At 47.2% G+C, this 27984-nt stretch overlaps 2 protein-coding genes across 3 annotated transcripts in view; one reads left to right on the forward strand and one right to left on the reverse strand.

Moving 5' to 3' along the window:
- The window catches only part of MIS18BP1 (MIS18 binding protein 1), a 49269-nt gene extending 36827 nt beyond the window's left edge, over positions 1–12442 (forward strand). For both annotated transcript variants that reach the window (XM_067463151.1, XM_060755122.2), the window contains exons 13-17: positions 941–1113; positions 7121–7269; positions 10281–10365; positions 10708–10762; positions 11936–12442. In XM_067463151.1, the coding sequence (XP_067319252.1) occupies positions 941–1113; positions 7121–7269; positions 10281–10365; positions 10708–10762; positions 11936–12024 (551 nt within the window). In that variant the 3' untranslated portion in view covers positions 12025–12442. The remainder of the gene's footprint in view (positions 1–940; positions 1114–7120; positions 7270–10280; positions 10366–10707; positions 10763–11935) is intronic.
- A 1946-nt stretch (positions 12443–14388) lies between these two features.
- FANCM (FA complementation group M) overlaps positions 14389–27984 on the reverse strand; it is a 103558-nt gene continuing 89962 nt past the window's right edge. Inside the window, exons 15-23 of the mRNA XM_067463152.1 lie at positions 26541–26620; positions 26363–26428; positions 25030–25167; positions 23696–23843; positions 21830–21942; positions 20038–20508; positions 18593–18947; positions 15758–16052; positions 14389–14578 (exon numbers count right to left, since the gene is read on the reverse strand). Coding sequence (XP_067319253.1) covers positions 14464–14578; positions 15758–16052; positions 18593–18947; positions 20038–20508; positions 21830–21942; positions 23696–23843; positions 25030–25167; positions 26363–26428; positions 26541–26620 — 1781 coding nt within the window. The 3' untranslated portion in view covers positions 14389–14463. The remainder of the gene's footprint in view (positions 14579–15757; positions 16053–18592; positions 18948–20037; positions 20509–21829; positions 21943–23695; positions 23844–25029; positions 25168–26362; positions 26429–26540; positions 26621–27984) is intronic.

A 27984-nucleotide genomic window follows, 5' to 3' on the forward strand; every position in this document is an offset into this window, starting at 1 on the left:
CTCTCACAGTTAGGAAGTTCTTCCTCATGTTCAGATGGAATCTCCTCTCTTGTAGCCATTGTTCTGTGTTCTAATCTCCAAGGAAGCAGAAAACAAGCTTGCTCCCTCCTCCTCCCTGTGGCTTCCTCTCACATATTTATACATGGCTATCATGTCTCCTCTCATCTTTCTTTTCTTCAGGCTAAACATGCCCAGCTCCTTAAGCCGCTCCTCATAGGGCTTGTTCTCCAGACCCTTGATCAATCCAGTACTGGGATTTGTAATGGCTATATTGGTTACACAGACATCTCACACACTCCAAAATTCACTCATAATCCATCCGTTTACTCATTCATACTCACCGTCCTTTGCCAGTCAGGCTTCTTGAAAGGACGTGGTTGTTCAAAATGCTTCATTCCTCAAGTAAAGGATTAGAGGATTAGATAGCAAGCAGACAGCGGCCCTATTGTTATGACTAACTTTTTAATAACTTTGAAGCATAGGTTTGAAGCAAAGAAGAAGCCTCCACCACACTCCGGGGCAGAGAGTTCCACTGCTGAACGGCTCTCACAGTCAGGAAGTTCTTCCTCATGTTCAGATGGAATCTCCTTTCTTGTAGTTTGAAGCCATTGTTCCCTTGCGTCCTAGTCTCCAGGGAAGCAGAAAACAAGTTTACATCAATATTATCAACATTAAGCAATACAGTTACAGATTCAGGCTCAGGGTCACACACAGCTCTGTGGGCAGCCACTTCCCAAAGGCTCTTTAAAATGGTTTCCAAACCCTACAGACTTGTGTTGTGTGGTTCATGTGGCACTCTCCCCAGCAAGACCACATATATGTGTGTTTTGGGGGGCAGGGGGGATCTCCTTGGGTGACCAGAGGCTGATGGGCCTCTCCCTTGCCCCTTCCCCAATTGTTTCCGCTGAGGGCTCTCCTTGTGTGTCCTGCTTCTTGACAGAAGAGGTGGTGGAGGAAGAGGAGGAGGAGCGGGCCAAGCATCCCGTGACGGTGGCGGCCAAAGTGGGGACCCTCAAGCGCAAGCAGCAGATGCGGATGTTCCTCGAACAGATGCCCAAGGAGGACCACGACGACGTCTTCGCCGCCTCCCCCTTTCAGAACAGGAACACCAAAGTAAATATCGCCCCGGTCGCATGCAAAAGGGATTCTGCTTCTTCTTTTTCTCTCCAAAATGTTGTTTAATTGATATTTTCCACAGTCTACATTCGGGAATGGGAAAACTTACTCAAGTCATTGTTAGTAGTTTAATAGGTTTTAGCACAAGTGTAAGTAATCATCACGGAAAGGAGAAATGTTGTGAAGGGCAAGACATTTAATAACACTAATGTCACATCCAAGTTTTGGTCTATTTATCTTGACATTAAAAAGGGGCTGCGGTGGTGCAGTGGGTTAAACCGCTGAGCTGCAGAACTTGCTGACTGGAAGGTTGGCGGTTCAAATCCGCAGGACGGGGTGAACTCCCATTGCTAGCCCCAGCTTCTGCCAACCTAGCAGTTTGAAAGCACACAAATGTGAGTAGATCAATAGGTACTGCTTCGGTGGGAAGGTAACGATGCTCCATGCAGTCATGCTGGCCACATGACCTTGGAGGAGGCTATGGACAATGCCATCTCTTTGGCTAAGATATGGAGATGAGCACCACCACCCAGAATCGGACTCGACTGGACTTAAGGGGAAACCTTTACTATCTTGACATCCTTTATTTAAACTTACTAAGTTTTCTGAAAAATCAGTGTTCCTTCTGTATAAAGGAGGGATCTTGTTGTTCTTTAAATCTCTTCTTTTAATAAGTCACTGTATCCTTTTAGTTTTCTTTTTTCTCCTTCCTTCCTTCCTTCCTTCCTTCCTTCCTCCCTTTCCCTTTCCCTTTCCCTTTCCCTTTCCCTTTCCCTTTCCCTTTCCCCTTCCCCTTTCCCCTTCCCCTTCCCTTTCCCCTTTTCTTTCTTTCTTTCTTTCTTTCTTTCTTTCTTTCTTTCTTTCTTCTTCTTGGACATCCTTAGTTTGACCTGCTGGCTTTCTTCTTTTTGTCGCTGAGCCAGTCTTAGGATGTTGCTTCTTCTTAACCGTGGTTGTGTGTGTGTTCCACAACTTGGGGCTTGGGAGTGCCACTGGTTTGGGCGAGAGATTGCTGCCCTGAGCATGGAAAGAGGAAAGAGGTTCACTCCTGACCTTTCCCAATCTTCACAGAATCCTAGAGTTGAAAGAGGCCCCAAAAGCATCCAGTCCAATCCCTTTCTGCCACCAAGGAAGACACAATCCAAGCTCTCCCAACAGATGTCCATCCTGCCTCTGGTTGAAAAAGTCCAGAGAAGGAAGGAGACTCCATCAGACCCCCCCCCCCCCCCCCCCAGGCAGCAGCAGCAGCAGATTCCACTGCTAAACAGCTCTAACCACCAGGAAATCTTTCTTAATGCTTATGAGGTGGGATCCCTTGTGTCCCACTCTTGGAGCCACAAAAAGCAACCTGACCTCCTTCCTCAATGTGACATCCTTTTCAGTATCTAAACAAGGCTGTCATGTCCTCTTCTTTCAATCTTCTTTTCTCCAAGCCGAACCTACCCAGCTCCCTCGGCCGCTCCTCGGAGAGATTTGTGGCTTCCAGACTGTTGATTGTTTTGGTTCCCCTTAGAATCATAGAATCATAGAATCAAAGAGTTGGAAGAGACCTCATGGGCCATCCAGTCCAACCCCATTCTGCCAAGAAGCAGGAATATTGCATTCAAATCACCCCTGACAGATGGCCATCCAGCCTCTGCTTAAAAGCTTCCAAAGAAGGAGCCTCCACCACACTCCCTCCGGGGCAGAGAGTTCCACTGCTGAACGGCTCTCTCACAGTCAGGAAGTTCTTCCTCATGTTCAGATGGAATCTCCTCTCTTGTAGTTTGAAGCCATTGTTCCATTGCGTCCTAGTCTCCAAGGAAGCAGAAAACAAGCTTGCTCCCTCCTCCCTGTGGCTTCCTCTCACATATGTATACATGGCTATCATATCTCCTCTCAGCCTTCTCTTCTTCAGGCTAAACATGCCCAGTTCCCTAAGCCGCTCCTCATAGGGCTTGTTCTCCAGACCCTGGATCATTTTAGTCGCCCTCCTCTGGACACATTCCACATTCCTTCTTTGGACACATTCTGTCTTGTCCATCTCCTTCTTGAATTGTGCCTAAGGATACTCTGTAGAAGGAGTGCAATTTGATTCCTCTTTCCTTGCCATGGTTTAATCCTGGGAGCTGTCTGTCGTTGAGTAAGGCACTGGTACTGTTTCGAAGACTCCAAAATGACAACTCCCATTATTCCATTGTGTTGGGCCATGGCAGTTTGAGCGGTGTCAGATGCATCATCTGAAGCAAGGAGAGGTTGGTGAGATGAGAACCTTCACTGTGGAGTAGCTGGGGGAAGGATCACAACTTAATGGCTGGCTTTAATGACTCTGGCAGCTCCTCTGGATATTTCCACTGGTGACCAGATGCCACGATTGGGAGCTCCCTGTTCATTTATGGGGAATGACATGATGAAACCAAAGACTGGAAGAGATGCAGAGGCATCATCTGAAGCAGGGAGAGGTTGGTGAGATGAGAACCTTCACTGTGGGGTAGCTGGGGGAAGGATCGCAACTTAGGGCTGGCTTTAGTGACTCTGGCAACTCCACTGGTGACCAGGTGCCACGTCCAGGAGTATGGCTCCCTGTTCATTTTTGGGGAAGGACACGTTGAGACCAAAGACTGCAAGAAGGGTCTTAAGAAAATCCATCCAGTCACAGTACATGCCCAGAGGCTTCTGATGCCACAGAGGTGGAGAGGAACTGCCTCAGAAAGGAGAAGAAAGCATCATGATCGGAAAATGGAGCAGGGTGGATTGTCACTGCTCTTTAGAAGGACCTTCTGAACAGGAAAACATGTTCAATAGTAGGGGGAGCTAATGAAATCCCAGCTGCATCCATAGAGATTGAGGAAAGGCCTAGTCCCACCCTGTTCTGCTTTGGTAAGACTTTCTCCCTGCGTTCCCTTGTGGGCCAAGCAATTCAAGAAGGAAATGGACAAACTAAATGCAAAGAGACAGAATGGGGAACAATGAGGCCTGGCTCGAGGGCAGGATGTGTGAAAAAGATCTTGGAGTCCTCGTGGGGAGGAAGATGAACATGAGCCAGGAATGTGATGTGGCGGCAAAAAAAGCCAATGGGATTTTGGCCTGCATCAATAGGAGCCTAGTGTCTAGATTCAAGGAAGTCATGCTCCCCATGCTCTATTCCGCTTTGGTTAGACCACATCTGGAATATTGTGTCCAATTCTGGGCACCACAATTCAAGAGAGATATGGACTCTAAGCTGGAATGTGTCCAGAGGAGGGTGACTCAAATGATCAAGGGTCTGGAGAACAAGCCCTATGAGGAGCGGCTTAAGCAGCTGGGCATGTTTAGCCTGAAGAAGAAAAGGCTGAGAGGAGATATGATAGTCATGTATAAATATGTGAGAGGACGCCACAGGGAGGAGGAGGGAGCAAGCTTGTTTTCTGCTTCCCTGGAGAATAGGACGCGGAACAATGGCTTCAAAGTACAAGAGAGGAGATTCCATCTGAACATGAGGAAGAACTTCCTGACTGTGAGAGCTGTTCAGCAGTGGAACTCTCTGCCCCGGAGGGAGTGTGGTGGAGGCTCCTTCTTTGGAAGCTTTTAAACGGAGGCTGGATGGCCATCTGTCAGGGGTGATTTGAATGCAACATTCCTGCTTCTTGGCAGAATGGGGTTGGACTGGATGATGGCCCAGGAGGTCTCTTCCAACTCTAGGATTCTAGGATTCTATGATTCAGGGTGGATTGTCACTGCTCTTTAGAAGGACCTTCTGAACAGGAAAAGCTGTTCAATAGTGGGGGGAGCTAATGAAATCCCAGGTTGCACCCATAGAGATCGAGGAAAGGCCTATTCCCACCCTGTTCTGCTTTGGTAAGACTTTCTCCCTGCGTTCCCTTGTGGGCCAAGCAATTCAAGAAGGAAATGAACAAGATAGAAGGGACCCATATATTTATTTCACATCAAAAGTATTGCATATAAATTAGTATAAAACTAATAAGCAGCACAAGCAGCTATGACAAAAAACGGGCAACAGCGACCACGTCCGTAGCCTCCAACAATTCTTCCTCTGTACATGAGGCAGGACATTGCGGACAAGCATACAGAGGCAGAGTTGTTGTCTGTTCTGCTCCACAGTCGCACAAGGGGTCCAGAGAAGGGAGGACAAGATGGCCAAGGGTTTGAACACAAGGACTACCTATGACAGTGATGGGCAACCTTTTGAGCGTGGTGTGTCAAAATTCGCCAAAAAACTGAGCATAATTCAGGTGGTGTGTCACTTCAAGAAAAAAAACCATAATTTCGCAATATTTAGTTTAAATAACAAAAAATATATAATTGTAATTCCCACTTTCTCTCTTATCATGTTGTTCTACCTCTCTTTATGTAAATAATATCCTTTTTGGAGTGTTTAATAAAAATATAATTATTATTTATCATTTAATTTAACTTGCATTGTTTCCTATTTTGCATAGGAAACAATGCAAAATAATATTCGTTTACTTAATAATTAAATAAACCAATATTATTTTGCAATGTTACCTAAATATTAATAATTGAATATTTTTAAATTTGACATTTAATTCAATGCATTTTAATATTTGAATAATATAGCAAAGTAATAGTATTTATCATTCAGTTTAAATATGAAACTCCTTAATATTTAGGTAACATTGCAAAATAATAATTTCTTTCCTATTTATTTTTTAAAATGGCATAAAATAAATAAACAAATAATATCCGGCGGGCGCGTGTCAGTAGAAATGGCTACGTGTGTCAGTACTGACACGCGTGTCATAGGTTCACCATCACGGACCTATGAGGAGGAGATGCTGGAGCTGGGGATGTTTAGTTTGAAGAAGAAGAAAGCGGAGGGCAACTATGGGAGCCATATTTAAATATTGGGAAGGATGTCCCATTGAGAAGAAGAGGATGAGCTTGCTGTAGAGACTAGGACACAATGGTTTCTAATGGCAATAAGCTGTTCAGCAGTGAAACTCACTGCCTCGGGAGTCCCCTTCTCTGGAGGCTTTTAAGCAGAGGCTTAGAATCATAGAATCATAGAATCAAAGAGTTGGAAGAGACCTCATGGGCCATCCAGTCCAACCTCATTCTGCCAAGAAGCAGGAATATTGCATTCAAATCACCCCTGACAGATGGCCATCCAGCCTCTGCTTAAAAGCTTCCAAAGAAGGAGCCTCCACCACACTCCGGGGCAGAGAGTTCCACTGCTGAACGGCTCTCACAGTCAGGAAGTTCTTCCTAATGTTCAGATGGAATCTCCTCTCTTGTAGTTTGAAGCCATCATTGTTCCATTGCGTCCTAGTCTCCAAGGAAGCAGAAAGGAAGCTTGCTCCCTCCTCCCCCTCCCTGTGGCTTCCTCTCACATATTGATACATGGCTATCATATCTCCTCTCAGCCTTCTCTTCTTCAGGCTAAACATGCCCAGTTCCCTAAGCCGCTCCTCATAGGGCTTGTTCTCCAGACCCTTGATCATTTTAGTCGCCCTCCTCTGGACACATTCCAGCTTGTCAATATCTCTCTTGAATTGTGTTGCCCAGAATTGGACACAATATTCCAGGTGTCGTCTAACCAAAGCGGAATAGAGCATGGAGAGCAGGACTTCCCTAGATCTAGACACTAGGCTCCTCTTGATGCAGGCCAAAATCCCATTGGCTTTTTTTGCCGCCACATCACATTCCTGGCTCGAGTTCACCTTCCTCCCCACGAGGACTCCAAGATCTTTTTCACACGTACTGCTCTCGAGCCAGGCCTTGTCCCCCATTCTGTATCTTTGCATTTCATTTTTTCTGCCAAAGTGGAGTATCTTGCATTTGTCACTGTTGAACTTCATTTTGTTAGTTTTGGCCCATCTCTCTAATCTGTCAAGATGGCTTGATGGCCATCTGTCAAGGGTGTTTGGATTGTCTTTTCCTGCCTGGCAGAATTGGACTGCACTGGATGGCCTTTAGAGCCCCCTTCCAGCCCTTGGTTTCTCTGGGAGGGAGTGGCTTCTCGCCCATGCCTGCTGTAGGGTAATAACATGGGTGTGCTCTGCAGCTGCCGCAGTTCCTGACGGTCCCGGAGGAGGACGTCTTCCAGCTGAAGGAGGGCCACCCCATCACGCCCGGCTCGGCCATCTTCCCTTTGGTCAAGACCCCGCAGTGCAGGCACGTCTCCCCCGGGATGATGCTGCAGTCCCTGGACAGGTGGGTCACCCAGAAGCAGCCCCAAATCAGGTCCAGCCCCTACACATGGGGGGCTGGCCAGCTCCAAGATATATTCCAGACTGTTCTGGAGAAGCAGAAGGATAACCCGATGTGCAGAGGAGGGTTCGGTATACACATTCATTATTGTTCACCCCCTTTTCTAACTGCATGCATTTTTACTGTTATTGCCACCATCTCTTTTGCAATCTTATTCTCAGATTTGATTTTTAAATTTATCTTATTTATTTGCTATACTGCTATCCCGCCTTTCTCTACACCGAAGGGGACTCAAGGCAGCTTACAGATAGGCAATAATTCAGTGCCTTAACAAAAATATACAATTAGATAAACATTTCAATTGAAAATGAAAATACATTAAAACATTTTTAAAACTTGACAATCACTATAAGACTATGCCACCAGAAGTCATAATTCAGGTCATTCTGGTAGTCATTGCACATAATTCCAGTCCTTCTATTGCACTTTGGTTTTTCTCTGAAGGCTTCATCCCAGAGCCATGTTTTCACTCTTTCTGAAGGTCAGAAGGGAGGGGCTGCGGAGGGAGTTCTACGGCTTAGGGGCCACCACTGAGAATGCCCTGTCTCTCGTCCCTGCCATACGCCCCTGCGAAGGATGTTCTCTCTAGGGATCCCTAGGTGCTCCAGGATGCTCTTATGGTCAAATTCCTCCAGTTAAGACAGAGGACCAAGAGATTTCTGGAGAGGACACCTCTCTGGGCATGGCTAGGTCCTTCTGTGTGTTTCTGAGGAATCGTGTCCTATAGGCAGACCTAGACATTCCTAGACAGACATTATCTTGGGTTAGAATCTCATCTCGGCCTATGAGCCCACGAGGACCTTGAGATCGTCTGGGGAGGCCCTTCTCTCGATCCCGCCTGCCTCACAGGCACGTCTGGCGGGGACGAGGGATAGGGCCTTCTCAGTGGTGGTCCCCCGGCTGTGGAACACCCTCCCTGTTGACATCAGGCAGGCGCCCTCCCTTATGTCCTTCCGGAAGAGCCTGAAGACCTGGCTTTTTGAGAAGGCATTTAACTAAATTGCTACGGTAACTGGAAATGACAACTGGAACGGAATGTAGACTACGAGATTGGTTATGATTCTATGATAAGACGAAGCGGATTATTTTAGTGTAGTTAGATGATAGTGTATTAGTGTTATGTTGTTGATAGTGTCATGGTAGTTTATTGTATAATATGTTTGTTGTGTGTTGTACACCGCCACGAGTCGCCCTAGGGCTGAGAGCGGCGGTTAACAAATGAAGCAAATAAATAAATAAATAATAAATAGAAAAGGTATAGGTTTATAGGCTGCCTTCCTCCCAAACGGAAACCTCAGGCTGCTGTTTTATATGCAGCCTTTCTTAATACTTGCGCTTTTGGGTCAAGACCTACTTGCATAACTCTTTGTAAGTAATTCCTTTATTTCATAAAGCTAAAAAGGTGGGTGACTGTAGTATCAAAAGACTGAACACACAGAAAGGGATCTTTTTGGAGGGGAATGGCTCTTGGAATGCCACCCTATCTCTCTTGTTTTGCTGGAGGCCTGGAAAGTCTCAGGGCTTGCAAGCACTGCTTTTGGGGCCACAAGCATGGCATTCACCTGGCAATTGGGATTTCCTTCGTGAAGGGAAGATGTGTTTATTCCAGATGTGGTTAGTCCACACCTGGAATCATACTGTGTCCAATTCTGGGCACCACAATTGAAGAGAGATATTGACAAGCTGGAATGTGTCCAGAGGAGGGCGACTAAAATGATCAAGGGTCTGGAGAACAAGCCCTATGAGGAGTGGCTTAAGGAGCTGGGCATGTTTAGCCTGAAGAAGAGAAGGCTGAGAGGAGACATGATAGCCATGTATCAATATGTGAGAGGAAGCCACAGGGAGGAGGAGGGAGCAAGTTTCCTTTCTGCTTCCCTGGAGACTACTCTCACATACTTCTTGGCAGACGTAATGGAACCATGTCTTCAAATTAAAGAAAGGAGATTCCACCTGAACATGAGGAAGAACTTCCTGACTGTGAGAGAGAGCTGTTCAGCAGTGGAACTCTCTGCCCTCGAGTGTGGTGGAGGCTCCTTCGTTGGAGGCTTTAAAGCAGAGGCTGGATGGCCATCTGTTGGGGTGCTTTGAATGTGATTTTCCTGCTTCTTGGCAGAATGGGGTTGGACTGGATGGCCCCCAGGTCTCTTCCAACTCTAGGATTCTGAGAGGCTCAAGGAAAGGGAACATAGTAGTGAGCAGGGAGCCTGGAATTATCCTTCTGCTGAAAGTTTTGTCTCGTCTTTGTTGTTTCCAAAGGCCTGTTTCTACTCCTTAGCCACTGGAAACGCAATTGGGGCCAGAAGGAAAGGGATGGAAGGGTGAGTGGATGGGTGGATGGAAGGAAGGATGGATGGATGGGATGGGAAGGGATGGATGGATGGATGGAATAAAGGAAGGGAAGGATGGATGGATGGAAGAAAGGAAGGGAAGGAAGGAAGGAAGGATGGATGGATGGATGGATGGATGGATGGATGGATGGAAGAAAGAAAGGAAGGGAAGGATGGATGGATGGATGGATGGATGGAAGGGTGGGTGGATGGATGGATGGAAGAAAAGAAGGAAAGGGAAGGATGGATGGAAGGGAGGAAGGAAGCCCACTTTCTGATGGAAAGCCCACTTTCGTGTGGTGGCTCCAACCCTAAAGCCAGGCTTGTCCAGGGTCCAAGAGTTTCAAATCATGCTGGTGAAAAGAAGGGCCAAGGAAGGCCAGCAGTAAAGCTTGCTTGGAAACTCCACTCCTGTTTGTGAGGCCATTTGCATCCCACAAACAGGAGTGGGCTTTCCAAGCAAGCTTTGCTGCTGGTATTCCTTTTCCACTCCTTTCAGTGGATGCTCCCTCTTGATCTCTTGCGGAGGGTGAAGCGTGAGCCAGTGCTGTCCTTCAGCCACATTCGACCAGAACAGTCCAGGTCACCCGCCTTTCTCTGGGTCTTTAAAACATGTTTGTCTTCCAGGAAAGACCGTGAGAAGCGTGTTTTCCAGCTGCAGAAGAACATCAAAGGCAAGGAGCGCACCTGGCAGAACGTGAAGAAGAAACCGGTACGGTCGCCCTGCACTTGATTCGTTTTGATGGCGCTTCTTTCTTTCTTTCGTCCTGACTTCTGGTTACCGTATTTATTCTTGTGTTTCTCCCTCCCTGTGTCCATGCAGAGCAAGCAAGGGCCAACTTTGGCCCTCCCTCCAGGTGTTTTGGACTCCAACTCCCACCATCCCTAACAGCCTCAGACCCTTTCCTTTTCCTCTAGGCTGTTAGGGATGGTGGGAGTTGGAGTCCAAAACACCTGGAGGGAAGACCAAAGTTTGCCCATGCCTGATGTAGAGTCATAATCAAAGTGGTTAAAATCAGGTTAAATCCAATGACTTTTCTTTTCCTGCCTCCAGGTTGGGACCATCTCCACGACCCCCACTTCACGGAAGAGTGTCTTTACTTTTGAAGGTGAGCAATGCCTGCCGCTCAGGGAAACTGGGCTCTTTCGCCATGCAGCCGCTTAGCTGGCGCATCCTGCGGCACTGTCACAACACAGAGAGCAACACCACCCCCTTCTGAAACATGGCCCCTAAAACAGGTGGTGTTTTCAGACCCAAGGGCCACGTCTGGAATATTCCAGGAGAGTGGAAGTGTCTATACGGAAAGGCAGCCAAGCTCTGAACGTATCTCCCCCTTCGTCCCACCTCAAAACTTACGATCTTCCGGGGAGGCCCTGCTCTCAATCCCACCTTTGTCGCAAATGCGCTCGGTGGGGACGAGGGACAGGGTGTTCTCGGTGGCGGCCCCCCACCTGTGGAACTCGCTCCCCAGGCAAATTAGGTCAGCGGCTTCCCTCCTTTCCTTCAGGAAAAAGTGGAAGACGTGGCTATGGGACCCGGCATTCAGATAGCAGGTTGACAATAGAAATGACAACAATGCTATGGAAAAAAGACTATGGATAGGCTTCTGATTGTGAGGGGCAACCTTTTGAGCTTGGCGTGTCAAAATTTGCCAAAAACCTGAGCATAACTTGGGTGGGGTGTCAACTTCAAGAAAAAAAAAACCACATAATTTTGCAATATTTATAGTTTAAGTAAGAAAAATGTATATTCCATGCTGAGTTATGGAGTGCTCAATGCTCAAACGTGCAGATGTTAAATTGCTCAATGCTCAAACGAGCAGATGTTAAATTTGTAGAGCCTTTTACAAATTTAAGGATGGAATTAGATTGGCTCTTGTAAGGTGTACTTCCGTGTATGTGGCCGCATGTCATCAAAAATAGCCATGCGGGTCAGTGCTGACACACGTGTCATAGGTTCACCATCACAGGATTAAGTTGTTGACTTGACATCTCAACTAATTCAATGTGTACTATCTTAAATGGCTTTTAATCTAATTTTAATGTTTTAACTTATTGTGTAACTGTTATTTGTCATATATGTGGGGCATTGAATTGTTGCTGGCTGTAAGCCCCCCTGAGTCCCCCTTCGGATGTAGGGGGGGGGTACAAATATTTCGAATAAATAAATAAATAAATAGGGACTGCCCATGTCAGACTACCCTTGGGGCTCAGCCTATCCTGGGCTGTCTGTGACTTGGAAGTAAGCCCTCTTTCTTTTCTCTTCCTTCCTTGGGCTGCAGTGGGCTCGGGCGGAGTGGAGCAGCTCTTCCAAGCGGAGGACCAAGAAATGGAGTCTTGTGACGAGGCCGATACGTATTTTTCCACGTAAGAAGCGGCAGGTACTTCTTCGTTCCTCCAAGACCTTCGTTTTCTCCTTCTGGAAGTCAGCATTCCCTTTTTGGCCTGTTTTGGATGAATTTGGAGGAAAAGCTTTGGGTTTTGTCTCCATCTTTTCCTTGGTTGGCGTTTGCTTTCCCGGTTCAGAGTTTCCTTGTGTCCCAGGAAGGCCTTCCGGGCGAGGAGGCCTCTTCCTTCTCTCTCTCTCTCTGGCCTGGGACTGTTTCCTGAGACCTTGCTGTTGGGGATCACACACTTTTGAGGGTTTTTTTTTTCCATAGGGGGATATTTTTTTTAAAGAAGCAAAACAATGTGTTATTTTTTTTTAAATGCTACTGTATAATAAACCGCCGAGTGCCGTGTTTATACTCGCAAGGGATCTTGACTGCATAAAGAAGAGCAATGATGTATTTTTGTATTAAATCTCGTTTTTTTTCTCCATATCTTTTTACATGTTTTGATGCATGTTATGGTGCTGGGCTGCAACGTATGCTGGCCTCACATGCATGGAAGGAAGGGGGGCCCGTGCATGTTTCCCCTTTCCAGGGCACTGGGAATGGCCATAGAACAGGCATGGGCAAACTTGGGCCCTCCTTCCCTCCAGGTGTTTTGGACTGCAACTCCCACAATTCCTAACAGCCTACCGGCTGTTAGGAATTGTGGGAGTTGCAGTCCAAAACACCTGGAGGGAAGGAGGGCCCAAGTTTGCCCATGCTTGCCATAGAAGCTCTCATAAGAAATCATGTGGTCCTGGGATGTGAGGACTCTATGAACCAGATGAGATAGTTCATGCAGTTGCTTTTCCAAATGGGACTTGAATCCAGAACTCCTTGATATAGACCTGGGCCTTAATGCAGACTTTTCCCTTGCTGCAGTCCACTTCTGGCTCTTGTCAAGCTAAGGCGCAACTTGACAGAAGCAAATGCTAGATACACCAGATACAGCTCTGTAAAATCATGGACTCTGGAGACGTCAGGCTACAAGGAAAAACTCCGTTTACTAAGCACATCTAAAACGCATCCATCTACAGTGAGCGACACACAGGAAAACCCACAGGAAACTGAAAGTCAAAACAGTTCTTTGCAGCTGCTTAGCTCTGCTGCTCCAAACGGTTAACTCCCTAAATTTTCTCAGCAGCAGCAGAGAGCTTATCTTAAGGTCACTCAAGCACAGCCTCAACATAAACATCACAGCATACCATTATTTTCTAAGTGGCACCCATATTGGCAATACAAGAATTACATTTAAAACACACAATATACCTCAACATATTCTGACAGCTCTTACTCTCTTCCTTATAGTTTGAAGCCATTGTTCCATTGCGGCCTAGTCTCCAGGGAAGCAGAAAGGAAGTTTGCTCCCTCCTCCTCCCTGTGGCTTCCTCTCACATATTTATACATGGCCCTGATCATGTCTCCTCTCAGCCTTCTCTTCTTCAGGCTAAACATGCCCAGCTCCTTAAGCCGCTCCTCATAGGGCTTGTTCTCCAGACCCTTGATCATTTTAGTCGCCCTCCTCTGGACACATTCCAGCTTGTCAATATCTCTCTGGAATTGTGGTGCAGAGAAGAGGAATGCCCTTCCAAATGAAGCCTGGCCAGGTCAGGATTTATTCCAAAGGACAGCCACAAGATGGCAGCAGATGATTTTTCCCGTGACATCAACAGAACAAGCTCCACCGAAAAGCAAATAAATGCAGGTGCAAAGCCTGACTACGTATTATGCTATGTAACATGATTTCTGTTCCTGGGAAAGATATCCTGCAGCACATTTTGCTCTAGGTCAGGCATGGGCCAACTTGGGCCCTCCAGGTATTTTGGACTCCAACTCCCACCATTCCTAATAGCCTCAGACCCCTTCCTTTCCCCCCTCAGCCACTTAAGCTCAGTGCTGGGCCCATAACCAATGTTAGGTCAGTGTGTAGACGAGGCATGGGCAAAGTTGGGCCCTCCAGGAGTTTTGGACTCTGACTCCCACCATTCCTGACAGCCTCAGGCCCCTTTGTTTTCCCCCTCAGCCGCTTAAGCGGCTGAGGGGGAAAAGGAAGGGGCCTGAGGCTGTCAGGAATGGTGGGAGTTGGAGTCCAAACACCTGGAGGGCCCAAGTTTGCCTATGCCTGCTCTAGGTTTTCTTTTACTGAATATCTCATTGAGTTTCAACCAATTCAACCTAGTTTGTGACTGCCACAAAAGCAAATTTTCAGGAACGTGACAACTACTTTCAAATGAAGCACCATACATTTAGGAAAGCTGTTTTGTGTGTGTTGTTTTGGGGCAAATAGCATGCAGCGCTCCTGGCTGTCCTTCTCCTCAAAAAGGAGGCATCCCTGCGGCCGGAGAGAAAAGCAAGAGCCTGTGTTACCCTTTTCCATGCCCAAGTTTATTTACATATCTTACAGTAAAGTGCATTTGCTTCTAAGGTCCGTGGGCCGGTCAGGGGCTCCCGTCGGGCAGCATCTGGGTGTCGAAGGGGTGGCGCAGGTACTGGAAGACTTCCTCTGCTTTCTGCTGGCTCACCTGGACACGGGCTGCCATCTCACTGGGGGAGCTGGAGAGAAGCAGAGGGGAGCAATGGAGGGAGGGTTGCCAATGGGCAGCACTTCATGTAGCCTCCTTCCAGGTGTTTTGGACTTCAACTCCCACAATTCCAACATGGGATACCTCCCAAGATCCCCACGGAAACATGAAGCCATTGATGAAAGCCAATACTATATTTTGATTTATATGTGGGGGGCAAGCATCACACTGGAGGATCGAGAGAGGCCCACCAATGCTCTCAGAGAAAGAGGAATAAGTAATACTGTGGATACCGAATCCATAAATAAGGGGACCGTACAGTATTCGTCATGTGAAGCTTGCCCATGCCTTCCCTAAGGGTCAATGAGCAAACTGACACAGATCGTGCGCCCGTATCTCGGGAAGTCTGACTTGGCCACGGTGGTACATGCTCTGGTCACATCCCGCCTTGACTACTGCAACGCTCTCTACGTGGGGTTGCCCTTGAAGACGGCCCGGAAGCTTCAGCTGGTTCAGCGCGCGGCAGCCATGTTACTAACGGGAGCGGGTGGCAGGGAGCACACAACGCCCTTGTTGTCCCAGCTCCACTGGCTGCCGATTTGCTACCGGACCCAATTCAAGGTGCTGGTTTTGGCCTACAAAGCCCTAAACGGTTCCGGCCCAAAATACCTTTCGGACCGCATCTTGGCCTACGAGCCCACGAGGACCTTGAGATCGTCTGGGGAGGCCCTTCTCTCGAACCCGCCTGCCTCACAGGCACGGCTGGCGGGGACGAGAGAGAGGGCCTTCTCGGTGGTGGCCCCCCGGCTGTGGAACACTCTCCCTGCAGACATCAGACAGGCGCCCTCCCTCATGTCCTTCCGAAAAAGCCTCAAGACATGGCTGTTCGAGAAGGCATTTAATTAAGTGCTATAACAATGTGGTAAAGATGACTGGAATGGAACAAGGAATATGAGATTGGTTATGATTCCACTATGAGACGAAGCGGATTTTTAGTGTAGTTTTTGTAATTGTTATGTAGTTTATATGTTGTTGTAATTGCCTTTTTGTAAATTGTCTTTTATATGTGTTGTACACCGCCATGAGTCGCCCTAAAGGGCTGAGAATGGCGGTTAATAAATGCATCAAATAAATAAATAAATAAATAAATCTAAATGGGACCCAAATAGTGGTAAATTAAACCGAGAAAGCCGCCATGGGCGGTACGTACCTACTGGCAGCCTCCCGGATGGAGCGGAAAGCGTGGCAGAGAGCCAGGGCCAGGGGGTGCCCCACGCAAGGGATGCTCAGGTAGAAGCGCAGCGCCCCTTCCTGTCGGGGCCCCACTTCCACTGTCGTCCCCGCGATGGCCGCCGCCTTCCGCTGCTCCACCAAGGCCAGCTCCTTCAGCAGGCCGGCCGTCTCTTCCTGGCCGGAGCTGAAGAGGAGGCGGACCCCGGCCCGGACAAAGGCCGACAGGATGCCGTCGTAGTGCTGGGTCCGGCGGAAGGCCCTGCTGACCTCTCCTGAAACAGATCAGAAAGTGGTTAAGGGTTCTTCTGATACTGAGGCCTGGCAGGGTGATGAGAGGATGGCAGTGCAATTTAGCACAGGCATGGGCCAACTTTGGCCCTCCCTCCAGGTGTTTTGGACTTCAACTCCTGCAATTCCTAACAGCCTAAATGCTAGTGTAATGACTCTTGCCTAGTAGGCCGAAAGAGAACCCTGGGATAACAGTAAGGCAAACCTCCATGTTGTGAGTGTAAGCCAGGGAAGCAGACATCTTGAGAGTGGAAAGTTAGAAGATGGGAGGAGCTGGAGGTCTCCTGGGATTGGCTAGAGCAGATGGGAGGAGCCAGGTCTTGGGAGGGAAAAAGTGTCAGCTTCTAAGAGAGGAGTTGGGATATGGAAACTGAAGAAAGAAGAAGTACTTTTGAGACTAGGTTTTTGTCAGGTTTTACAATGTATTGTAATGTAATATAGCTGAGTCATGCACTGCTAATAGGCTTCTATTGGAAATGCTGAGTCATGCATTAACTGTATATAGAACTTCATTTGGGGAATGTGTTCTGGCCTAGTCCAGGTGATTGTGAATGAGGCAATCTTGGGTTTGATTTAAGTCAATGAGTATGTGTAACTGTACAGTATTGTATATAAGGAAGTCATGTACACTGTATTCTTTCTCTCCATGTGCTGTGATGCTGTTTGCCAAAGGCTCTGTGTAATTTATTAAAGGAACCTGTCTGCTAAGACAAGATATAACCGTGTGCTGTGGTAAGTTTGTAGTGTCATCTAGATTGGAGGGGAAAACAATAGTAAAACTGACAATGGCCGGGCATGTGCTCAAGTGCCTGTGGAGAGTTCCAGAGTGACTGCAGTTTGTGGGAGCAGTTGACTGAAAATACTGTGCAGGAAGAAGCTCCTGGAAAGCGCTGAAGTTGTGCAACTGATCTGCTGCTGAATTGTGAGATAAAGCGCAACAGTTTTTATGATAGAGAGAGTTTGTGGTAGGCAAGGCTGGATAATTGACTAGAAGGGTCAAGTAGCCTCCTGATTACTTGTGGGTGAAAACATAAGTGGTTTGCTCTCTAGGTGGAGTGAATTAGCTGTAAAGGACTCTGGTTAGAGTTGGCTAATTGCTCTGAAGACAGCCTAAGTAAGGTTAGTCTGGGACCCACTGCTATTTAGTTAAAGTAGAGTGAGGAAATTTGTTTGTAACCAAGTCAAATAACTTTTGTTTAAGAAACCAATAAGAAATTGTACCTTAGTAACAAGTTAAGCTTTTGTGCCTCTTAAAAGAAGAAGTCTGTTGTTTGTTTGTTCTTATAAATAAATCTTTTCTCTATTCAATTTTTAAAGAAGCCTTTATCGTTCATTCCTGTGGGATAATTCTGGTTTCTTTAACATCCTAATATCACCATCATTTTTGGGAGCTAAGGGAGAGCTGGGTTGGCAGGGAAGGGAAAAGGTGACCTCAGAAATGCATTTTTAAAATCCTAAGGCAGCTTGGGTGGTGGCAGAAATAAACCAAAAGAAGACTGAAGCAGTGTTTACTCTACCAGCACACACCTCTAACATCATATCGTTACCACACTATTATTCAAAAGGGGGATTACCTTGTTACGTTATACTGGTGGCAAGTAGTGTGATTCATAATATTCTTTACAGTGGTGGTAGCGGCGTGATTTAGAATAGTATATAACCCCGTAAGATCCTTTATACTGGTGTTAGCAGGTGGGATGTGATATACCCCAACTCTGATTCCTCTTTATAGTTAGTAATTGAGGGAGTTAGAAGTCCAGAACACCTGGAGGGAGGGCCAAAGTTGGCCCATGCCTGGGTTTAAATCCCACTGTCGCACCCAAAACCACACAGAGTTCAGTAGTAGCTAACTACAGCTGTATATTTACAGAAAGCATATACAAAAAGGAAAATGGGCATTTCCCAAAAAGCAGTAGGAAAGGTGCTATGAAATAGCAGTGGTCCAAAATACAAAGATCAATAGTCCAAGTTAGCAAGGCACAAGAAATCAATGAAGTCAAAACATAGGCATATATCCATAAGCATGAAAACATGAACTTTTCCAACACAAAGTCGAGGAACAAAGGCAAACTTGAGAGCTGAACATGAAGTGGATTCTATGGCAACGTTGTCTGCTCTGAAGAGACCAGGAAAACATCCCTTAATTGAAGCTCAAACCTCACCAAGAAGCCAAGAGATCATCCTTTAGGCACCTGGGTTTCAAGGACTGCTTCTCACAGAGTCTTTCTGACCTTCCAATTAACCTTTCCTTTGCTCTCTCCAAGTGGAGGCCTAATCTCATATTATGGGATAACTCCCCATCTTCTGAGACCGAGAAGGCAGATTCTCAAGGGAAACGATCCCAAACATCCTCTATTTCTTCTGCAGCTGTCAGCGCCTCACTCTGATCTACGGCCTGCACTTCTGTCTGTGTTTCAGGCTGATCACACACAGACTCAGTGAAAAATCCATCATTCCACTCATCCTCCACACCCCCAGCTTCTCCCTGCTGAGCTCCAACACCCACTTCCGGCCAGGGACCCACCTGTCTTGGGCCTCTCTTTCTCCACGATGACGCAGATCCGGTCGAACTTCCTCCTGATCTCCTGCACCTTCTGGGCTGCTCTGCTCCGCTGCGCTGGGTGGAGGAGCTCCGCCGGGGACTTCCTCTTCACGGCCATCCGGTGGCTGACCACGTAATCGCAGACGCCCAGGGAGCAGACCTGCACCTTGACCCCATGGGCAGCCTTCAGGGCAGAGATGACCTCTGGACCAGAGGAGATCTCGCGGCTGTCCACTAGGATGCACAGGGCAGCTGGGTCCTTCAGGGAGGAAGAGGAAGGGTGGGTGGCCAACGCAGAGGAAGAAGAGAAGGAGGGGGCGCTCAAAGGTCCTTCCACCTGCAGAGAGCAACAGAAGGTCTCCTCATCACTAAGCCAAACCTATGATGACTTTTAGCCCACCAAGGCTCTTCTCATAGAATCGTAAAAGTTGGAAGGCACCCCAAGGGCCATCCAGTCCAACCTCAACCAGAGGGCCATCCAGTTCAAAAACCTCCACAGAAGGAGGGTCCACCTGACTGAACAGCCCTAACCATTAGGAAGGCCAGGCTACCTCTATGCAGATGCCCTCACTGATTGACTTTGCAAACTTCATAGCTACTCAAGTGCTAATTCGAGCTTGCTAATTATTTATTTATATTCTGCTTTTCTCCCGAATCGGGACTCAAAGCAGCAGACAACATGTACAAAGTAGAAAAACGCAACTGTCTTTTGGGCTGCAAATGTTGACAGCAAGCTACACAAATTGGTTGGAAGCTCACTCCAACCCAGGCTGACTTCGAACGCATGACCTTTCAGTCAGTAGTGATCTTAATGCAGCTGACTCCCAGCCAGCTGCACCCAGTGCTATATACATACACACATATACACATACATATATACATGTACACATGCATAAACATAGTGATTTTAATGCAGCTGACTCCCAACCAGCTGTGCCACATTTGAATAGGGTCTATTGGCGCTTAGTTGTGCTTACCAGGCAGGACCCTATTTAACTGCAGTCCAAAGTCTAAATTCTCCTTCAAAACTGCAACTCCAACACTTTTCAGAGATATATACACCCCACTTGCCTCATTTCCAACAAATCTCTGAACCAACCTCCGAGGATGCTTGCCACAGATGTAGGCGAAACGGGAGAATGGTACTGGAACATGGCCATGTAGCCTGCAAAACTCACCACAACGCAGCGATTCCAGCCATGAAAGCATTTAACTATACATCCGGAAGTTCTTTCAAATGTTTGGGTGGAATCTCTTTGACTCCTTCCTGTCCTAGATTTTGGAGCAGCAGAAAACAGGCTGGCCCCTTCCTCCCCAATGGGACCTCCTTTCAAAGACTGAGACCTGGCTCTCTTTCCTGTCCCCTTTCTCCACTCCTTGGAGGTGCCCAGATCTAAGTTCTTGCAGAGTTCAGTCCAAATGCCTACCTTGGTAGGATCCCGTCGATCCCCAGCCAGGGACTCCTTCTGGCCATGGCCTCTGCGCTGAGGGAGGAAGTCCATCTCTTCGGCCAGGGAAGCCTTCATCTCCAGGAGGCAGTGGGTCCTGCTTTCCGGGGCCAGAGGGGTCAACGTCCGGTGGAAGCGGGAAGGAGCCGTGTGAGAGTCCTTCTCTTCTCTCCCGACCCCGCCTTCCTCTTCGCTGGAGTCCTCCAGGATCCGAACGCGGGAGGGCTTCCTTGCCAAGGGTGGAGCGCCCCTGGCCTCTTCCATACACTTCAGCTTCTTCCTGCGGCGAGTGCAGTAGAGCTTCCTCCCGTTGGCAAAGCTCTCCTCCTGCAACAGGTCAAAATTGATGTGCACTTCCTCCTCCTCTTCCTCTTCCTCACAGGGGTCGTCCTCCAGGTTGTCCTCAACGCAGAAACTGTCGGCGAGATAGCTCTCGTCCTGCTCCGGAACCTGGAACGTAAAGGAGAAAGCGCTGAGGCCGGTCTATGCAGCGGAAAGAAGTCTGGTTTCTAGAGCAGAGTGTGGCATGGAGAACTCATAGAATCCTAGAATCCTAGAGTTGGAAGAGACCTCATGGGATGCTGACAGCAGGAGTCTGTCTCCTTCATGACAATGCGCGTCTGCACACTGCTCATGTTGGCCATATGGCCATGTTCTGGAGGCATTCTCTCCTGACGTTTCGCCTGCATCTATGGCAAGCATCCTCAGAGGTAGTGAGGTCTGTTGGAACTAGGAAAAAGGGTTTATATATCTGTGGAATGACCAGGGTGGGACAAAGGACTCTTGTCTGCTGGAGCTAGGTGTGGATGTTTCAACTGACCACCTTGATTAGCATATAATGGCCTGGCAGTGCCTGGAGCAAACCTTTGTTGAGAGGTGATTAGATGCCCTTGTTTGTTTCCTCTCTGTTGTTGTGCTGTTGTAATTTTAGAGTTTTTTTTAATACTGGTAGCCAGATTTTGTTCACCCTAGTTCCAACAGACCTCCCTACCTCTGAGGATGCTCAGTTGAAACATTAATCCCCTAGCTCCAACAGACAAGAGTTCTTTGTCCCACCCTGGTCATTCCACAGATATATAAACCCATTTCCCTAGTTCCAACAGACCTCACTACCACCAGAGGCACTCCAAGAGGCCACATACTGCTCAAAGGACATTTAATCAACTACCAAGCTTGCAAACTTTGTGTTTTGTATGTTTGTTTGTTTGTTTGTTAAAAATGCAATACAACTGTTTGGTTTGCTCCTGACACGATATATAAATAAATTCATTCTGGGTTTGGCAAGTCTTTCTGGCATGTCCCTGGGGCTTGTCATGGGCCATCCAGTCCAACCCCATTCTGCCAAGAAGCAGGAATATTGCATTCAAATTGCATTCAGATATTGTGCTAGAGCCAAACACATTGGGAGGAAGAGCCCCCCATTCTCCAGCAGCAGCCAGTTTAAGGAGCACGAATGTGGTCAACCTGAAAGGAAGAGGGGGCAGTGAGCATAACGTATTTTTGAAATAATATCAAATAGAACCCCAGACTGTGAAGGTGGTGGCTCCGGCCTCCTCCACAATCAGCTGCCATTGAGGCAGTCCTTTGAGCCCAAGATCCAAAGGGATACATGTGACGTGCCTCGTTCAAAAGGTGCACAAAGGGCATAAAAAGCTCAGAAGGGGGATGAGAAAGACAATATATTCTTTGGGAAATGGTAGATCAGACCCAACCCCGCCTTGGCTTTGGTCTCCAAGTGTGGCAGCATTGCCCTCCTTGCCTTGAGCCCCACCTGAGAGAAGACGGGCAGTGCATGGCCCCCTCCTTTGCGCATCACCATCTTGTACCGGTTGCCCACGGCTGGGCTGCGCACCGATTCTAGGTAGACGCCTCGCATCTCAGACTCTGAAAGGAGGAGGAGGAGAAATGTATTTATTTATTCATTGACAGTATGTATATTCCGCCCTTCTCACCTTGCAGGGGACTCAGGGCGGATCATAATGCACATATACATGGCAAACATCCAATGACATAGACACATAACATATACAGAGAGACACGCAAAGGCTATTGAACTTTCCAGCTTCATGAGGTATGCTTTTTGAATTCTGGCCACCGGGGGAGCTGTCGCCTCACCATCCACTCTGACACTGATGGAGTACTTCCTCTTTCTTTTGCACACTGCTGGAGAGTTTTATGGCATCGTAAATTAGTTAAATTAGCCTCCCCACATCAGCAGTACCTAAATTTCCTACTTGACAGATGCAACTGTCTTTCGGGCTGCAAATGTCGACAGCAAGCTAGACAAATGGTTGGGAGCTTACGCCACTCAGGCTAATTAATGTGTGCTCTATATGGGAAATATAATTATGTATATAGTTAGATAATACTTATAATAATATAATATTTATAATTGTACTAGCTGTACCCTCCATGCATTGCTGTGGCCAACCTTCCCTCTCTCCTTCTTTCTTTCCTTCCCTTTTCTTCTTCTCTTTTCTCCTTCCTTCCTTCTCTACCTCTTTCCTTCCTTTTTCTTTTCCTTCTCTTTCTTCCTTCTCTGCCTCTTTCCTTCCTTAGCTTCTTGCTTCCATCCTTCCTTCTGTCTTTTCTTCTTTCCTTCCCTCCCTCTTTCTCTCCTTTCTTCCTTCTCTACTTCTTTCCCTCCTTCCTTCGCTCCCTCTTTCCTTCCTTTTTCTCCTTCCTTCCTTCTCTACCTCTTCCCTTCCTTTTTCTTTTCCTTCCCTTTCTCTTTCTTCCTTCTCTGCCTCTTCCTTCGCTTTTTGCTTCCATCCTTCTTTCTGTCTTTTCTTCTTTCCTTCCCTCCCTTTTTCTCTACTTTCTTCCTTCTCTACCTCTCCCTTCTTCCTTCGCTCCCTCTTTCCTTCCTTTCCTTTTTTCCCTTTCCTTCTCTCCTTGCTTCCTTCTCTACTCCTTTCTTTCTTTCCTTCCCTCCTTTTCCTTTCCTCTCTCCTTTCTTCCTTCTCTACCTCTTTCCCTTCCCCCTTCGCTCCCTCTTCCCTTCCTTTTTCTTTCCTTCTCTCTTTCCTTCTTTCTCTACCTCTTTCCTTCCTCCCTTTTCTTTTCCTTCCTTTTCTCTCCTTTCTTCATTCTCTGCCTCTTTCCTTTCTTCACTTTTTGCTTCCATCCTTCCTTCTATCTTTCCTTCCTTCCTTCTTTCTTTTTCCCCTTCCTTCCTTCCTTCCTTCCTTCCTTCCTTCCTTCCTTCCTTCCTTCCTTCCTTCCCTCCCTCCCTCCCTCCCTCCCTCCCTCTCTCCCTCTTCCTTCCTTCCTTCCTTCCTTCCTTCCTTCCTTCCTTCCTTCCTTCCTTTTTTTTCTGTAATGTCATTTAGCTTTTCATCATTTAGCTTTTTGGGGGTTTAAAGTCCTTTCCACTCTTTTTTTGCGAGGGTTTATGAGTGATGGTCACTCCTTGATCTGTTAGGGGTGTTGTGTCCAAATTTCATGTCCATTTGTCCAGTGGTTTCTGAGTTCTGTTCATCCCACAAACTAACATTACATTTTTATATATATAGATAATAATTATATACTACAATTCTGGGAACCCGAAGGAGGTATGTACGAAAGTATGTCTCCCGATCCAGGGGCTCACCAAGAGAAGGCCAAACCAGAGATCGGGCCAAACGGAACGGCCTACCATTCAGGTCTTGTGTCTCGTCGTTCAGGAACTGGGCGATGGAGCTGCTCATGGCGTCTTCCGAGGTCAGGCTCTCGTCCGACGAGACCCCCGCGGCTCCCTCTTCGGAAAGGGCCGCCTCGTCCTCGATGAAGCACCGGGCAGCCTCCTGAGGAAGGACCAGCGAGAAAGAGCGGCCATTATCACATCATTACTATTGTTATATGCCACTGCTATGGAATCGGTTATTTATTATTTATTTAAAAGTTTTCTATACCGATCTTCTCACCTCCAGGAGGGACTCAGATCCGGTTCACAACATGTGTTCATATACAAAATACAAACCACACAATGCATTATCATTACACGTTAAAAACACATTACAATACAACATTGTCATCATCACAATTACACAGCCAAGTCGTCAAAAACATTCCTGGTCATAATTCACAGTTCTTCATTCTCCTTCCATGTGGACCAGAGTTGACTCAGTTGTCAAAGGCCGCATTCCAGAGCCAAGTCTTTGTTAATTTCCTGAGCGTCAGGAGGGAGGGAGCTGTTCTAATCTCCTGTGGGAGGGAGTTCCAAAGCCGGGGAGCCACCATCGAGAAGGCCCTATCTGTCATCCCCACCAACCGCGATTGTGACAGTGGTGGGATCGAGAGCAGGGCCCCCCCTGGTTGTTGTTGTTGTTCATTCATTCAGTCGTCTCCGACTCTTCGTGACCTCATGGACCAGCCTACGCCAGAGCTCCCTGTCGGCCGTTACCACCTCCAGCTCCCTCAAGGTCAGTCCAGTCACTTCAAGGATGCCATCCATCCATCTTGCCCTTGGTCGGCCCCTCTTCCTTTTGCCTTCCACTTTCCCCAGCATAATCCCCCCCCCCCCCCCCGGAGGATCTTAAAAACCTTGATGGTTCATAGGGGAGAGTCCGTTCAGACAGGTAAACAGGGCCAGAGTCGTTTAGGGCTCGGAAGCTAATCGGCAGCCAGTGGAGCTGGCGTAACAGAGGGGTTGTATGCTCCCTGTACCCAGCATCCGTTAGTAATCTGGCTGCCGAGCGTTGGACTAGATGCAGCTTCCGGGCAGTCTTCAGAGGCAACCCCACGTAGAGAGCGTTGCAGGTTAGGAATTGTGGGAGCTGAAGTCCAAAACACCTGGAGGAAAGGCTAAAGTTCGCCTGTGCCTGTGATAGAGGCCTATCCCCTCCCTATCTTTTGAATCTGGCACAATGGAAGATGCACACTTTCCTGCCCAGGTTACTTCCACATCCCCTCCCTGGGTTCCAGGAGAATGATCTGCGCCAGATCCCACTCCCTTTGACATGGGGCTCCATGGAAATGCCTCTCGCTCACCCCCAGCTCAGCTCGGTACTTCTTCCTCTTCTGCCTTTTTGCACCTGGAACCGGCCTCTCGCTCCGACTCTTTGCATCTCTCGGCGCTTGGTTAGGTTTCTCGAAAAAATCGGTGCTTTCATCGCTAGACAAGTCGGACTGGAAAGCAAATGGGGAGAGAGATAGAGATTAACCACAAAATAAAATAAAAACAAGAGGAATTTATTGAATTAAAAGTATAGAGGGTTAATAAAGATGTGCATAAATCCTGTGGGGATCGGTGACTGAAGCCAAGGTGGTGGGTAGCACTGGGGGTGGGTTGAGGGGTGGCTGTACTGTGGGTATGTGTATGTGTATATGTCTGCAATATATATGGTGGGTGTATTATCTTTTTGAAATAAAATATTAAAAATTAAAAAAACAACCAAATCAGCTGTGAATGTGTATGTATGTATGTATGTATGTGTATGTACATTATGTGTATGTACATATATGTGTGTGTGTGTATCTATTCAAAGCCAACCTTAAAAACTCTGGCATTGACACTGAGAACTGGGAAGCCCTGGCCCTTGAGCGCTCCAGCTGGAGGTCAGCTGTGACCAGCAGTGCTGCAGAATTCGAGGAGTCACGAATGGAGGGTGAAAGAGAGAAACGTGCCAGAAGGAAGACGTGTCAAGCCAACCCCGACTGGGACCGCCTTTCACCTGGAAACCAATGCCTTCACTGTGGGAGAAGATGCGGGTCAAGAATAGGGCTCCACAGCCACCTACGGACCCACAAAAATACTCATCAAGGAAGACCATCTTACTCGTCCAACGAGGGATCGCCTAAGTAAGTAAGTATTCTATTCTATGTGTATGTATATATGTGCATGTGGATGTGGATGTGTACATGTATATATATGTGTGTATATATGTGTCTGTATGTATATATATGTAGGTATATAGCACCAAACGCAGCTGGCTGGGAGTCAGCTGCATTACGATCACTACTGACCAAAAGGTCATGAGTTCGAAACTAGCCTGGGTCAGAGTGAGCTTCTGACCATTGTGTAGCTTGCTGTCGACCTTTGCAGCCCAAAAAACTGTTGCATCTGTCAAGTAGGAAATTGATCCTTGGCATTGTTCTTAGGGAAACAGGATGTATTTTGATGTTTTCGAAGTATTGGAAAACTGGGAGATTTGCAAGGAAGCCGTTTGGAAAGCTAAGCAGGTTCTGTCCTGTTGTGGGCCGGAATCCCTTTTAGGCCGGAAGAGCTGTTTTCCTGAGAATCAAGGCCAACACTGAACCCGAAAAGAGCCGCGGCTCTATTGCGTAAACATTAAAGAACACAACACAGCGAAGGGCGACTCACCGCAACGAGGGGACGCCTCCGCTTCTTGACGGCGTGAATGGGTGACTCAACCTCGCTGCTGTTGTTCTTGCAGGAGAAAGAAAGACAAGGAAATGATGTCAAAATTGCGCCTCGAGATTCCCGGGAGGAGAGTTTTGTGTGGCGTCCGGAGGCATCTAATTTCAGCCCAAGGACTTACATTTGGGGACGTCAGAATGGGCCTTTGCTTCTTCTTCTTCCTGAGAAAGACAATTTCCCCTTCGCTGTCACTGCTGGCCCCTGCGGAGAGGGAACAATGAGGAAAGGTGCTTTTTTTCCTTCTACAATATATTGGGACATTACAGAGGGAAAAGGTGTTCTGTTTTGAGCAGACAAGCCTTTCTTCCCGGCAGGAGATGTCAGAAATGCCTGCCTCTAATTACCCAGAAGCACTGGGGCCAAAATGGACGATCCAAGTGGCGTTTCCTGCCAGGTAAATGGGGCAAATTGGCCACCTGTTTCACTGTTTCAAAATAATAGGGATGGAAGGACTAAGAAGGGACGAAGGTAACCAGCCTTGCCATTATTTGGACATTTCCTGTGGATGACAAGGAAATGGAACTGTTGGGTGTGATTTGGCAAAGGGCTAAATCTGCCAGGTTGATTCAAAACGAGCTTGAGATCAGGGGTGTCCAACCCTTTGGCTTCCTTGGGCCACATTAAAAGAAGAAGAAGAGTTCTCTTGGGCCACACATAAAACACTTGGGCCATGTGTCATAAAAATAATCAATAATGAAATAATAATGAAATTTTGAAAGTTTTGTTAGAGTTCTGAAATTTGGTATCCACAGAGCTCAAAAACCACTGGGGCAATTGGCACCAAATTTGGACACGATACACCTAACAACCCAATGTATGTTCTCCACTCAAAAAAATGGATTTTGTCATTTGGGAGTTGTAGTTGCTGGGATTTGTAGTTCACCTACAATCAAAGAGCATTCTGAACCCCACCAACTATGGAATTGAACCAAACTTGGCACACAGTTCTCCCATGACCAGCAGAAAAGGGTTTGATGGGCAGTGTCCTTTGGTTTTGGAGTTGTAGTTCACCTACATCCAGAGATCACTGTGGACTCAAACAATGATGGATCTGGACCAAACTCTACATGAATACTCAATATGCCCAAATGTGAACACTGGTGGAGTTTGAGGAAAATGGGATCTTGACATTTGGGAGTTGTAGTTGCTGGGATTTATAGTTCACCTACAATCACAGAGCATTCTGAACCCCATCAATGATAGAATTGGGCTAAACCTCCCACACAGAAAACCCATGTGGGCCACAGCAACGCATGGCAGGGGATGGCTAGTCTATATAAATAAAAATGTAGTGTTCATTTGTGGGATTAACATAACTCAAAAACCACTGGGCGAATTGACACCAAATTTGGACACAATACATGTATCAGGCCAACAAGTGACCATCACTCATAAAAAAACACTGAAAAACACAGTGGAAGGGACTTAAAAAGCAAAGCAAAAGAATGCTTGCACAAAACCACACACACACATATATATATACAAACACACATATATACACACATATATGCATATATACACACAAAGCACATACACAGGAGGAAGGAAGGAAGGAAGGAAGGAAG

This window comes from Anolis sagrei, chromosome 1 (assembly GCF_037176765.1).
Source record: "Anolis sagrei isolate rAnoSag1 chromosome 1, rAnoSag1.mat, whole genome shotgun sequence".
Lineage (NCBI taxonomy): Eukaryota > Metazoa > Chordata > Lepidosauria > Squamata > Dactyloidae > Anolis > Anolis sagrei.